This window comes from Nothoprocta perdicaria, unplaced genomic scaffold, assembly GCF_003342845.1.
Source record: "Nothoprocta perdicaria isolate Ctin4 unplaced genomic scaffold, notPer1 scaffold_65, whole genome shotgun sequence".
NCBI classification, from domain to species: Eukaryota; Metazoa; Chordata; class Aves; order Tinamiformes; family Tinamidae; genus Nothoprocta; species Nothoprocta perdicaria.
Window position 1 is genome coordinate 922,192 of NW_020455921.1, and position 14,971 is coordinate 937,162.

At 38.4% G+C, this 14,971-nt stretch overlaps 1 protein-coding gene across 1 annotated transcript in view; it reads left to right on the forward strand.

Annotated features, from left to right (window-relative positions):
• TOX (thymocyte selection associated high mobility group box) overlaps positions 1-14,971 on the forward strand; it is a 213,356-nt gene that overhangs the window by 119,932 nt on the left and 78,453 nt on the right. Inside the window, exon 3 of the mRNA XM_026050092.1 lies at positions 5,013-5,255. Coding sequence (XP_025905877.1) covers positions 5,013-5,255 — 243 coding nt within the window. The remainder of the gene's footprint in view (positions 1-5,012; positions 5,256-14,971) is intronic.

Consider the following 14,971-nt stretch of genomic DNA (forward strand, 5'->3'; position numbering starts at 1 on the left):
ATTCTCTCCATCTAAATTAAATATCTATAGGCAAATTCCAAATTTTTAAGGAATCATTGCTAATACCAGGTTCTGTTGAGTGTATGAACAGTGACTGCTGCAAACCCTGAGCACGTGAATTAGAGTTTCTTAATGAATTAGACTTATCTTTTATACTATCATACAGTACTGGTTCTGCTCTTTCCAGAGAGATTTCTACGGGATATTTGCAGGCTTGCTGCCTCTTGTGGTCAGTCTGTTTGAAGCACTTTCTTTGGGTCCCTTTTCTGCTTAGTTTTTAAAGTCTTCCTTTTCTATTATTTCTTTTAGAAACGTAAATAAGATTGGCTGGCCAATATACTTTCATCCTTGTACATTATTTACAAAGAAAGGCTTTAATTTTTTTCCTTCTTTCTCCCTAATGTATTTTCTTCAGTTCTTACGCAGTCAGGTTGTGCAAGCATTTCCCACATTATTCAGAAAACAATGTATCTGGGTTCCACGGAATARGAATACAGGATTATTTTGGTGTTATTACTGATACTCATAGCAGGACGCTTAGTTGAGTTATGTGATACTTAATTAAAGGACTGCACTTTGACATATAAACCCCTTCCCACCATCTCACTCTCTCCTGTTGCTGGATTTGGCCAGACTAAGTGGCAYAAAAGGTAAGTTAGAGGGGACCAATAAGTTCATTGTTCAGGTACAAAATAAAATCTTAGATTTGGATTGGACTGTGAACCAGGGCTGCATGTTAGTATTGTTTTATTCTGGAAAGCTTTTCTCATAAAATTATAGACTAAGGTGGCATAAGGTCTCTTGATCTCATGATAGATATCTCAAATATCATCTGCTTTATGAAAGCTGCTCCCACACTTGGGGCAGAAATGTCACAGAATCTAACTAGAAACACAGATTATTATCCTTTAGATTTGGGGGACCATCCTTGAGTGAAAAAGCTATTCATAGGTTCAAGTCTGTGAGTGGCCCAAATTCCAGGTTGCTCAGTTCTGAGGTTGCTATTATGTTACTCCCATATGAAGCGTATTCAGATCTACTTATAATAAATCCAGATGTAATTAAAATCCTCTTTATAATAAAGTAAAATTAAAGCCTGTGTCTGTTCAGTGCCTTCTGGTAGGTTCAATGGTGTTACTTTGTAAAGGACTGGAATGTAACAGAGACCTAGGAAGGTCCTGTAGAAGGAAGAGCTGCTAAACACCTCATTCCCTCATCCACTCCCACAGTCATAAAGTGAAGGCAAAACCACTTGCAAAGTTCCTGGCAGCTTCATAAGAYAAATAGAGCTTTTGCTGCTACCCTTTTTGACTCAAAAATGAAAGGAGAAGCTTGCTGGCATTTCTGTGCCCAGTAGAATGAAAAGTACCGATTTCTTGTCTTGTCTTTCTTTGCAGAGTGAAATTGTGCTGATACAAAAGCCTACTAGGAAAGAAAAACCTCAGGGAGGGTAAAAACCCTGTTATCCACACCCCAAGAAAAACCTAGAAAAGCTGAAACCATGGGCCACATGTATTATTAATACATATGAGCTGTACTTATTAACTGTAATTGGATACAGGCCTTGTAGCCATCCCTAATGCTTTTGGTGGGAGATTAGTGCTTTCATTAGCAATTCCAGGTAAATGGAAGTAGATTGGAAGAAGAGATGATCTAGGAAAACTCGGGATAGGGACAGAGTCATGACTGGCCTGGGAGTGGGACCTTATGCTTCATTGAAATCTTGGACCTGGTCTTGCACTGGTGTGCAGTGGTCTTACAGGTGTGTGTAGAGGCCAAACTGGAGTACCATCAAGTTGCTAATGGAACAGCTTGGTTTAGGAACCTCCTGCACACACACYGAATATGGCAGGATTAACCTGGCTGGAAAATGAATGGTAGGTGAACAGGGTCCTGCTCAGGTGTTTTCCATTAGCTGCCTGCCATTAGCATGCAGGCTGCATGCTGACTTTGGGGAAATACTCAAATAGTTTACTTGCCTTTTTCTTTAAAAGACACACCCCCCMAAAAAGTATATATAGGAAGTGCTGGCGCTGTGTAACTATGTTGTTCAGCCACTACCAGAACAGCAGGATTGTATTTACTATAGTCAGTGATTAATTCCACATAAATTACATGTTGTTTTGACATTTTATTGCCTTTGCTACAGTTTCACTATTCCAAGCAGCTTATTTAAGTGTAATTGACAATTATGTGTTAGGTGATGGGGGATTTGCAAAACGCGCGAAGTTTTGCAAGCAGTAACCATGATGTGGWTTTCTTTTAAATAATGAGAGAGTAACCTTTTATTTAAAATTATTAGCCTACATATATGACATCTAGTGTAATTATTATATAGCTGTACATGATGCAACTGCAGATTTGGGTTGTGGAGTTTTATGACACTATTTTTTTATTTCTATTTTAAAAAGTGAAGTTACTGCCCTAGTGGCATTTCAATTGCTTCTAGAATTTTTTGAAATGTTACTAATTAAAGACACATTTGAAACCAGTCCAACTGGTCCAACCAAATCAGTCTAACTAAAACAAAAGCTAGACTCTCAATGTATGACATGCAAGAGGGGTGCACAAATAAGATAGCAAATTAGCTGGAAACCCTCAATATTCGTGGTGTGCTCACAGCCACTCTGTCAGTATTTGGTTTAAGAATATTTGCTTTTAGCAGCAACTCCAAGTTGAAGTCCCCACTTCTTTAATCCAGATCCTTGTGCTACTCTTACTTCAGGACARTAGGAGGCCAGATTTTTCAGAAATTCTTCCTCCTCTAGAAGGTTTGAACAGGACCATTTTGATTGATCAAAGATTAGCACAAGGTATTTTCACTGTAGGACACTTAGAGATAAAAATCAAATGTTGGATTAACACTTCTTTGTACCTACAAAATCAAAGAGAAAACTCTTCTGAGGCCATGAATCTTTTGGAATCGTGGAAGAAACAAAGTTGAACATTAAATGTCCTCCTTTCCCAGCCCATCAATCTTTCCTGATAGATGTAAGCTATAGGGAGCTAAGCCCACAAGCATTACGGAGACCAAATCTATATATAAGGCATGTGAGATAATGCTGGTCCAGAATAGCCTTATGAGTGTTGCCATTTTCTTAATTTCTGTTATTCCTTAATATTTTGTTAAGCAAGCCTGTAAGCTCTGACTTTACAGACCTTTCTTTTTAGCATCTAGCCAACTGTAATTTTGCCCATAATATTTTATTTGATCTTACACAGCTTATACATGGTGACATAATAAACATTACAATTTCTTTGAACATGAGTGTGTCTCCTCTCCCCTTAGTATGGGTATATGTTTCCTCTATGTATTTCCTCCCTGGGTGATATCTCCACTGCAACACAGAGTGTAAAAGCAGGGGCAAATAGGCCTTACAAACCTTCTCATGAGGCAAAAGGCAAAGGCAGGAGAAGACCAAATTGCTGTCCCATGTGAGAAATGTAGAGGCAGAATATGGGATTTGGCTCTTGTCTTTGCTCTTTTCTAGCCCTCCAGCCCTCTTTCATGCTAAGCTAGTCCCTAACGGAGGGGTAAATAAACCTCGGGCTTGTCGGGAAGGAAGCAAAGCAGTCAAAGCYAGGGCAATGTGCGCTGGAACAGTGACTTCTGTGTTCAGCAACTCCCTGCAAACATGTAACACTGGTTGTTGTCGGGGTGATTTAAAGTTTTTCTTTCCATACCCTCACAGAGAGTAACCTCAGGCATTGGGGAGGACAGTATTACTGTGATGAATAATGAAAACTCCCTTGGTTTATAATTGGACATTGATTCTTCCCTCGCCCTTCTGCATGAATTCATGCACCATACTGCCTTCTGTTTGCAAGCTCATGCTGGGCAAAACATATCCCTCTTTAAATTGATATCCTCTCGCTCAGACTTCCTAAAGGTGCTTTGCGGGAACAGCATATATTTCCATCCTTGCACTCGCTGAATAAACAGGAATGTCAGGTCTGCCTTTCAGAAGAGGGGCAGGAAGGAGCAGGATGGAGCTTCTTGTTCTGTGTCATAGACTTGGCACCCACTGGTTGTACAAAGACCCATCATTTGCAGGGGAGCTGAGAGCTGTAGCTCCTCTCCCAGAAGCAGAGACACCTTCCAGGCTGACTGAACTGCAGTAACTGATCCCTCTTGACTCTTGATTTGGATCGTCTGTCTTATGCTCCTCACCTTATTCCTTTAAGAAATATAACCGTACTCACACTTATCCCCCAAATAAGCCCATCTRCTGTAGGAAGACTGTAGATAAATAATGCCAATTATCCACCTTGGTGCATTACTCTGACTTTGCCTGTGGCTTTTCCTTGGATCGGATTGAGTTGAATGGCTTAACAGCAATGGACAACAAAAGACTAAACAGTTGCTTTGCAGAATAAGTCATTTAGATGAATATATGTATTGCAGAGTTTATAGATGGAGAAAGGAAGGAACATATTTTTGATATATTCTAATCATATTTTTTAAAACATAAAGTATATTCATACAAAAGATGTAGTATTTCTGTATTTATATGTTTTCCTTTGCAGCAGAGCAAATGCACAGTTCACCTGCCAGCCAAAAAGCAATATCTTTCTTCTTCACTACATAATTCTTGATYTGAGTAGCAGGGAGCCTTATGAAACATTTTGAGCCAATGTTAATTTTATAAATTGTATTCCCTTTTTCACAATTCCCATGAAAAAGGTATTCAGCTAGATGAACGCTCTTGGAAAAATTTAATAGGACTCTTGAAATCTGTTTGAATTTTRCTTCTTTAAAAAATCTCTCTCTAATGGAAGCTGTGAAAGTACCAGAGATTCTTATGCCTTAGAGGCATTTTTCTAATTCCATATATAATGGTGAAACTGCACTATTATAATACATAGGTGCTTAAAATATTCTCTTTGCTAGATTGAAGCTACAGCTTGGAAGTGAGTGAGCTGGCTTTGTTTCTTCGTTTGTTTTCTGTGACTGTTTTTATTGTTGTTCATTTTTTATGTGATTTGTAGCAATTTTTGTATTTTTCTTTCAGTCGTTTCCTGGCCCAAGTCTTGAAAGTGAAGATTTTAACATACCTCCTATAACACCTCCATCATTACCTGACCACTCACTGGTGCACTTGAATGAGATCGAGTCTGGATACCACTCGCTGTGTCATCCAATGAACCACAACGGCCTCCTTCCCTTCCACCCACAAAACATGGATCTACCTGAAATTACAGTTTCCAATATGCTGGGCCAAGATGGCACACTGCTTTCAAATTCACTCTCTGTGGTAAGCATTTTCAATCTTTCTTTTTCTACTTCTTTAATATGAGAAAATGCAGAGGGACAAACTTGTTTGTAAGGCTCAGAGGGAGCCAGCTCCTGATACACTGGAGACTTGCAGCCTGTTCTGGACGAGCTTCAGAGTGGTGAAATACACCTCCCACTAGAGGCAGTGTGAGTTTTATGTTGAAATGCTGAAAGCCAAGGACTTTTGTCCACTGACTGGAGTAGAACTACTTCTCTTGTAGATGGCTGTAAATAACGACAAAAGGAGGCCCAGGACTTTGACTTCTGCTAGAGCAGGAATGGGATCCAGATGGTTGTTGTTCTGTGTTTTTCTTATGAGGCTCTTTCCATTCTAATTTGCATCTACTGAGAGATGTACAAAAATTTAATATCTCCTTTCATGTTTACTGCACGTTTGGAAAACAGCAAATGTTATTTCTGATTCTAGGCCAAATCTTAGAGCCTTTTTACAGTTCCCAGTCCTTAGCCAGCCACAATCCAATTGAAATGACTGGACGATTTGCTTATAAAGTCTGTCAGATAGTCATTATGGTTGTAATCTTGGGAAGCCTGATATTATAAATCATTTCTTTGGATGTTAAATTGCTTGCAATAACTGCAGAGCTCCTTTGAATGTTAAATTTTCAAGTGGGTTCTACAAGTAATTAGTATACTCTTTGCATACCAGCTACAGACAAGACCATTTTACAGAAGAGGTTGTTATTTTGCTTCGCTGTAGAATTCTAGACCTAAGAGTGAAAAAYCCCATTGCAGAGGATGAGGCTGCACAATCCATTGTCAGCTTGGAAATGGGCAAGGAGCACTTCTCTTCACCCTGCTAGATGGGCCACCCAAGAGCTACAGRTCCAGAAAGCAAAAATTAAGGATCTGCCACTCCAGAGATCCAAGGGTCTTGGCTTGTCATCACTAGAATTAGACACTTAAGGAACTATATTCCAGCTGGAAGGCTTTGTGTTTGGGAATTGAGTTTGTTTAGGCTTCCAGTTTCCTACCTCTCCATCACATTGCCTAAGATTAAATCAGATCTGGGACTGGGCAAGGGTATCTGGGGCAGAATATGGAGGTTTGAGGACTGACTGGGGAGCTAAGCTAGGCTTAGCTCCCTGTTGACCCATCAAGCTAACTGCCCTAAAGCCAGGGGCTTGGAAGCCTTAGTAGCCAAGGAAATGATGTGAGCTGGCAGAAAAACAGTTAGTTTGCAACAAAAATCTGCCTTGTCACAGGGCTACATTGTAACTTAATTAAAATCAAACTGCCATGGTTTCAAGGAGCTCTGCATTCCCTCTGAGGATGTCCAACAAGCTCTACTGCAGGCGGGTTAATCTTGGCATCTTATGTGCTGCTTAGTTGTCATTGATTTACTACGATGTTGCGTATGTTGTGGTTGAGGTCAGGATCTGACTCCAGGGTTATGTTTGGTAATGGGAGGAGCGGGGGAAGAGGCAGTTTTTCATACAAATACAAGTACAAATATAATACAAGTACAAATATATGTTAATGGCAGTGTCTGAATTTTGCTTGCATTTCTGCAAAACTGATGTCTTACAGAAAATAACATATGCTAAATCTTGTGTAGGGTTCTACAAATCAGAACTATGAAAGACCCTGAAGAAGTAAAAGAAACCCGTGACACTCCAGTAAAGACAAATAGTATTTCATTGAGTTGAGCTCTTTTGAGTCATGATTATGATTCAGAAACTATGTATTCTGTTAAGCTCTGAAATTCCACATTAGCCTCTCACAAAGATCTCTGAACAAAAGTCCTTGAGAGTTAGTAGATCATCACAGTGACTTACTGGATCAAGGGCAAATACAGACAAAGCTTAATGATATAACTAGGCAGTTTTGCTATTGGGACTTCGTGTAGATCAGAAAAAATCAAAGTCGGAACTTGAGGAAATATGCATAGGAGGGAGTAAAGAAGCACTTAATTTAAACAGTCATTCCTCGGGACGTATTCAATAAAGCATGATCCTTGAAGCATCATGGCCTAAGTCAACTGTTATCCCTAACTTGCATGCCCTTTAGACACARGACAGCCTTTTAACTAACTATACTTTCAGGTTTGTCTGTCAAGGGGATAAAGCTACCTCTCGAGTTAGCRCAGCTAGTAAGATGTTAACACCATGATTTTGCACAGCTCGAATATTACTTTGCAGTGTAGCGGCTCTGATTGGAATTTGCTGAGGAACTGAGAGAGAAAATATCAGTTCATTCTTCAGTGAATCCAGTGACTTCTTCAGTGAACAGAGTGATTCAATTGTCCTTTTGGCCTTCCATTGATGAAAAAAGACATAGGTTTTTGCAGAGTTAGCATTCTTTATTTATCTTTGAAGCAAGCTCTCTGTTCTTTATAGTCCAGAGCATTTGCACATTTTTATTTCTTCAGTATGACTCTATTCTCTTGCTATTACTCATCTCTCCGTTTCGTTTTTACTGTCTCACCAAACTCTGATCTGCTTGACAAGTATTTGCTTAAATCGCTTTTATACTCTCTTGCATGGAAAATAATGTTTAAGTTTCTCCAATTTATCTCAACCCTTAGTTCCGTTTGATTTCTGGTATATCAACTATCACTTAACATATTTGGAAACCATGTGTCTTCATTTTTCAGGGCACTAATGAATATTTTTAGAAAAATTATTCTTAGAAATGAATCTGTTGGCTCTTCTCTATCCGTAATTAATTTCACATCTTGAGCAAATTCTACTTCTTTGGGGTGAACTCTTCAGTGCAATCTGATTGAATTTGCTCTATTTATTTTTACTTTCAGCATGTTTCCTCTCAAACAGTTTGCTGGTATTAGACCTGYCTTTTTTGTTAGAATCGCCTAGTGGGGTTCAGTTGCTTCTTTAACAGACARTGCATTAATTAATGCGAGCCAAATGGCAGAAAGGCACAATAAGCTCAAATAAAAGTAGGAGAATAGTTTGCACACCAACTGCAGCACTGCTTTTTCATCTCAACTGCCAAGTTTTTTCATACGAGGATTTCCATGATTTTGGACAGAGTGAAGATTAAGGATTTACCCCTCTTAGAAGTACTTTTKCAAACTCCTCCCATCAGAACTCCTGGTGTCATGCTGTGCAGTGCTCTCTACARGCTTCGGATGAAATCCCTCTGAGTAAGGATTGCAGGATTTGCCCCAAGCTCTGAAAGAATTTTCCTCTGTAGAAGTGCTTAAACACACACAGTAAAACCCCACCACTAGCTTAGTGGATTCTTATTAGGAGTCTGCTTCTTGCAGGTTTTCTGTCACATTGTGAGAATTCTCTCTCTGAAAAGTTTCAGAATGCTGAGAGATGAAAATTTCCCAATAGTATTTACTCTATCTGACACTTAAATTTGGAATTAGCCTCCTTTGAAGTTTTTTGGATTGATTGAAGTTCTCATTGTACCCTCAGTATTAAAAGAAAATAGAAAAAAAACACTGAAAGTTTCTTTTTCTCAATATTCTGGCAGTTCTTATATTGACTTTTGCTTTCATGTATTCTTGTCTTCCCATTAGGTGTCACACACACATTGGAGATTCCTTTACATGTTTATTATCTGTAGATAATATATATATATTATCTAGATAATATATAATAGTATTATAGCAGATATTGGGAGTTCAGAAGCCTCCAGAATTCATGCAGAATCTGAGTGTGACAATATGGTCCAGCCCTGSTGTGATGCTTCACGTGTGCGAACGCTCTTAAGTCCTCTTTCAAACTGGCCATAACTTCCATTCCTTTTGCTTAAACAGGGTAGCTATAGATATAGCTGCATGATAAAGCTGTGCTGATAGCTCTGCAGACGTATTTGTTTCTATATGATGAAAAAGTGTCTTTTCCTCACATATTACAGAGGAAGGTAGATCCTTCGTTCGGTTTCAGTTGTGTCTTGACCTGCCTGCTCTTCTCTCCTTGCATGGATTTTCCAGAGCTGTTACAAGGACTGCCAGAAATACTCCTTCTACATGTGCACATAAATATCATCTATATGGTCCRTGTAAGAATGTGCATTTATCTGCACAAATGTTCTTGGATGTGTCGTATTGAGGTCTTCAAAACCCGCCTGGATGCCACCCTGTGCCACATGCTCTAGGTGTGCCTGCTTGAGCAGGAAGGTTGGACTAGATGATCTGTAGAGGTCCCTTCCAACCTTAAATATTCTGAAATATTCTGAAATATACAATGAGTTTGACTGTGTGTTCATTTCATCAACAAAATTATAGGCATTCCAGCTTTGGTAGTATGTCCTACAGATGATTGTCTTTTTCCCCAAGAAACCAGGGATAAAAATCAAAGTGCTGTTTTTATAGGGAAAAAAAAATAAAGAAAACTAGTTTTGGAATGCTTTCATTTATAGTCCTTGTGCTGATCTATTTTTGAAAATGAAGGTATATTATGGAAAAAAAATACAAGAAAGAAATAAAGAGATTTCAATTTCTCTGAATGCCTCAAATTTCTAGTTTTGAAGTTTAAAGTGGAAAAGAAGTTAAAAGGCAATAAAATCAGGGGATTTATTTCCCAAATGCTCTATTTGTGCTTGCAACAAAAGGCAGCATAATGTATATACTTTGGTTTATTGTCATTTTTAGTATAGAGTCAAGGCACACTTTGAATTCAAAGGCTACTGTACAACTGTTTTGACAACCAGCACATCAGTAGGTAATGTGCAGGACATATGAAACTGAAGCGAAAATGTCTCGTTAGGTCTATAGGGAGTGCAGTACCTCAATGAATTCAGATGTATTAGAGCAGCATGAATTTCTAATATGTTGCTSTTAAGGAAAAGACCACTGGCATATTGAATAATGCTGCTTTCAAAGCAGAGCAGAAAATGTGATTGCAGACAATTTCATTGCTGTTTTTAAAATAAATATTTTCAAAATCTTGAGGTATTTTTTTTCATGTAATGCATAAAAGATCTAACAGTGGACTAGAGCTAAAGATCTTCTAGGACACTGAAGAGTAGATGATGTCAGCTATAATTATTCAGATGTGGAATAATAGAAGCATTAGTTTAAAATAAAATGCATGTCACAAAGGCTCATGTCCTTATATAAAAAAAGCAATAAAAAGCTTTTTTTCTTGCACACTTTGACAGAAGAATAAAGGCAATGAATAATTATTTAACATTATGCCCCAATTCATCAAAGCTTGAACAATTACATTATACTTTTTCATGAATTATAATTTTTAGATATGCAGCCCATGAGAGAGTAATATCTTAAACAAAATGTAGCACTGTATAACAGTGAAGAAAAGCAGACAGCTACTTTTTTTTTTTCAATTTTCATCTCAGGTAGAATGAAACTAGTATTTCTTATCCAAAGAACATTTGCTAATAAATCCAATATAAAAGATTATTATCATAGCTAGCCTTTATGTAAAAGGGTTGTTTTTTTTTTTTACCAGCTTGATACACTATATTTTAAATTCAGTATTCATGACTCATCTTGAGGATGACATATACGATTGCATCTTTTTGGCACCTTAAGGGTTAGTGCAAACCACTGAGTCAAACAGAGATTTTATATTTCTGATCAACAAAATGGATAGCTTTCATAACAAAACAAAAGAGTTGCCCCTTCTTCTAACCTAAAAGTTGGGATTTGAATCACACTCAGATACTTTTTTCTAGCCTGTGGTGCATGAGAGTGAGTGCATGAGAGTGCAATAGAAGATACTTTTAGTCTCTGGTGAATACTTCGCATTTGTGTCTCATTACTTGGCTCTAGTCTTCAGTTTACATCAGAATTTACTGTTACACTACACAGACCTGCTGCTACCCGAAATTTTATTACAGTGAGTTATTGCCATCAAAACCACCAAATCATAAAGTTAAGGTCATGAAACACCTTGTGTTATTTATTTTTTTCTCATAATACACAACTTGATATTTTTGTAGGATCTCCTTCGCCTTCACCTTTTTCTTTTTCTTTCTTCTTCTCTTTTAACATATTGTAGAAACTGGTTATTTGCAGCAACAAATTGTCCACAAAAGACTACAGGAGTTTGTTTTGTCAAACAGCCTACCCGTAAGGATGTACAGCCAAATCTCCAGTGGGTATCAGTCAGCATAACTTCATTGTCTTCAGGGAAATTATGATGATTTATTCTGTCCAGGGCTCTGGGACATCATGTTTAGCTTCCTTACTTCTGATGTCTGCTCTGCTGTTTTGTCATCAGAAAGACAAGAGAATGTTTGTAGAGGAGCTGGTTAATATGTAACTTGATTTTTGGTTTTATAAATATCTGCATATTACATATCTGCTAATAGAAGGCTATAATCAACTTATTTAGGTGTGGTTGTTGCGACTATTTAGTTCATGTATTTCACAAGTGAAGTGGGAAAACAACTTCAGTAGAATTCAAGAAGAAATAGCATAGTGGCATATTACATTTCTGAAAACAGCTTTCCAAGGTATAGTTTGGACTTTTACACCGCGTGACAGGGCAAATGTGGCACCAAGAGCAAGCCTTGAGTTGAAGGTGAGAGATGATATAACACCTTGTTTGGAAGTACACACAGGAGTGATTAATGCAGATGCAGCATCATAGCTGCAAGTGTCAAACAAAACAGATAATAGAGTATGCAAATAGAGAAAACATAGCTCAGAAAATGTCAGAAATTCAGGGTTTTCAGCAGTAGAGATTGTTGACTTTAATCTGCTACTTTTAACATAGCATGTAGTTGTCGAGAACAGCAAGATAATGAAATGTTTCTGAAGACTCTCTCAGTCTTCAGAGGGGGGAAAAAAAAAGATGAGTGATCTTAAGGCCTGTGGAGGTAACAGAAATGAAATGTCTTTTTTAAAAATGGTGAGGATGCTTTTGTGAAGAAAAAGGGGAAGAAGCCCACAGTGCAGATATAAGGGAGAGTTGTGTGCATCAGGCAGAGCAGTCCCTCCTTACGCCTGGTTTTATTATTTAAATTGAATGCATTTGCTTTCCTTGGAACTTGAAGGCAGCTGAGAAGATTACATGGATTTGTGGCACCTTCATCATCTCATCCCACTTTGTTCAGAGCATTGAACAGCATGTTGTCTGTGGGAAACCAGTCCCAACAAGGCACGTACTGTCCTAAGCGAAGTTTACCTGGGCTGGGTTACTCTGCTAAGGACTAAAACGATAAGTAACCCTTAATGTCGTGCTGGTGCAGTCTGCCAGAGCTGAATACAAATTCTGCTTCTCTAGTCTTGCCTTCATGGAGTGATAGATATTTCAGCACTTATCCACAGATACTCATCAATGCTGTGAGGTCTAGCATTAAGTGATAATACTGAGGAAGAAATGTTACTACTTGGCAGTGCTTTGAGATTCTGACAGAATCAGTGAAAAATAACTCCTTATTTTTATTTTTTCTTTATCAAGAAAATTAAGATATGTTGAAGCTAAGGACCCCTTCTCCTTCTCTTTTCCATTCAGTACCACAAAGGTTCATTTTAGCTTTATTTCTGTTTTTTAACTCTTCATATATTCAAAATCCATGTAAATTCTCTTTCTTATTTTGAGATTCCCAAAGAACAGCATGTAGAATGTTAACCTGCAGGGTTGGAGTAATCCTGCACTTTAACCACATGTATGCAACTTAAGAACTCATCTGTATAGACTCACTAACACACACGCTCTCAACAGCATTTATTTCACGGTGTTAAATGCTGCTGCTTCTAGATTAGGACAATAAGGATATGAAAATAAGAATCCTTAGTTCATTTTTTGTGTGTATCCTAGATGAATACAGTTAACAAAAAAAAAAAAAAAAGTTAAAGTATGTAAGGGCAAAAACTGTGTGGAATGAGGAACACATGCTTGTGTCTATCTTTCTATCTTAGAAAAAAATAACAGAAAAAGGAACCCGTTCCATCTCAAGGCATGATGAACAAAAAGCCTTCCAGTTTGTGTCACATATGACCAGCACGTGCTCGGGGCTCTACCCTGAGCCRGCCTGTAGGCAGGAGAAGGGATGATGGAGGGGATACAGGTGGTGACTCCAGACTATGTGAGCCTGCCCTGCCCTGCAAATTGTGTGCCCAGCAGGGCCACTGTTAGCCACTGAAGCCCTCTGCTTGAAAGGGAGGGTAGCACCTGTAGCTCCTCCTTGTCCCCAGACTGACATACCACCTCATATATTCAACAGGGACAGAAACTAGAGCCAAATTATTGAAGTAGGTGCAACATGCTCAGTCAACATGCTGAATGTGGTTGCACCAAAGAAAATTGTAACCAACTCGGATTATCAGAGCTGTTGCAGTGCCTGACAGTAAATTTAATGGTATATACTTCTTCTATTGGAGTTAATAATTAGTATTTTTTCTAAGGAGATCTGTGACATAGCCTCTGAATCATAAGTGATGCTTCTTACTATCCCATCTTCAAACTTCTGCTTGTTCTGACAATGGTGATATTGAGATAAAGGCACCTTAACTTCATCCCTACAGCAGTTACATCAGCCAAACAAATTTTTGACGTTAGATGTCTGATTCTTTAGGAAAAAAAAAAAAAAAAAAAAAAAAAAGACATGTGCATGGAGGATTTATAGCATCAGGCCCTTGATAAGAATCCAATGGTTTTTTCTTATTAAGAGATGGGACTTCCTTCTAAGACACTATAAGATTACCTTCATTCACGTATAAAGAATTTTAGAGATTAGCTCAGTAACTAAGCTTCAGTTCCCTCCACATGGCCTAATACTCAAATGTGGGATCCCAGTTTAATGAATTTTATTACACTCCTCTTTCTTATAAAGTAGCATAAAAAGTGTTTAGTGCAATAGGCTTAGTGCTGATCTGGTTATTAAGTGCAGCTTAAGTTGCCTGACAGAGAGTATATGGGGTAAAATAACCACTGACAAAACTTTTTAAAGTTCAGTTTTCTAGGAAAATAAAGTACAGCACTTGAAAAATAAYGCTAGCTGTGCTTTGTCCCTTTGTAGCACCTTTCCTTTGCCTCACAGGGTGTTGCAGTGACTAATTAGCTAAGAAAGTAATGTACTAATAACCACACAAACAGGAATTTGCAATATCAGTATCTCATATCTGTCAAGTACTATACTGCAGAATAGAAAGACAAGTACTTTATTAAAAAGAAAAACAGTAAAATGTTATTCACAGACAATGCAAGCACAGATGAGTCCAAAGCTGCAAGAGACTGAGACAGRTCTTAGGAGAGGAGAAAGAGATGACTCTACCCAATGAGACTCAATAACAGAAGTATTACCAGCAGCTGCTTTCATGGGTGATGATCAGTACCGAAAGCAATGGGCATGGGCAATATGTGGTGAGGGACAACTTTCAATGTTAGAACTATCAGAAGTCTAAGTCCTCAAATGTAATAAAGATGGGAATTAACTGCCATGTTTTACATGTCAAATACAGAGCAATTATAGTAAGTGCATTATATAAGCTGAGACCTTTAAGCTGCTACCATGCGACCTGGAAGTGACACCACAGCCCAATTGAAGAGCCATGGAGTGTGGAGTGTGGACAAGTGTGGTTTTGCCTGGCCTTCAAAYGCAGCCGGCTCTGGGGAGCAGAGAGGTTAACACTCTGCCGGTTCTGCCCACGACTTGCCAACTACGGCCTTCACAGCCACTTGCCACCAGCTATCTTGAACACAGGAAGATGGAAACACGCAAAAAGAAAGCWCCCAACCCAGTACTGATGCCTATATATGTCATTTAAATTGTGGCCACCATCATTGCCCT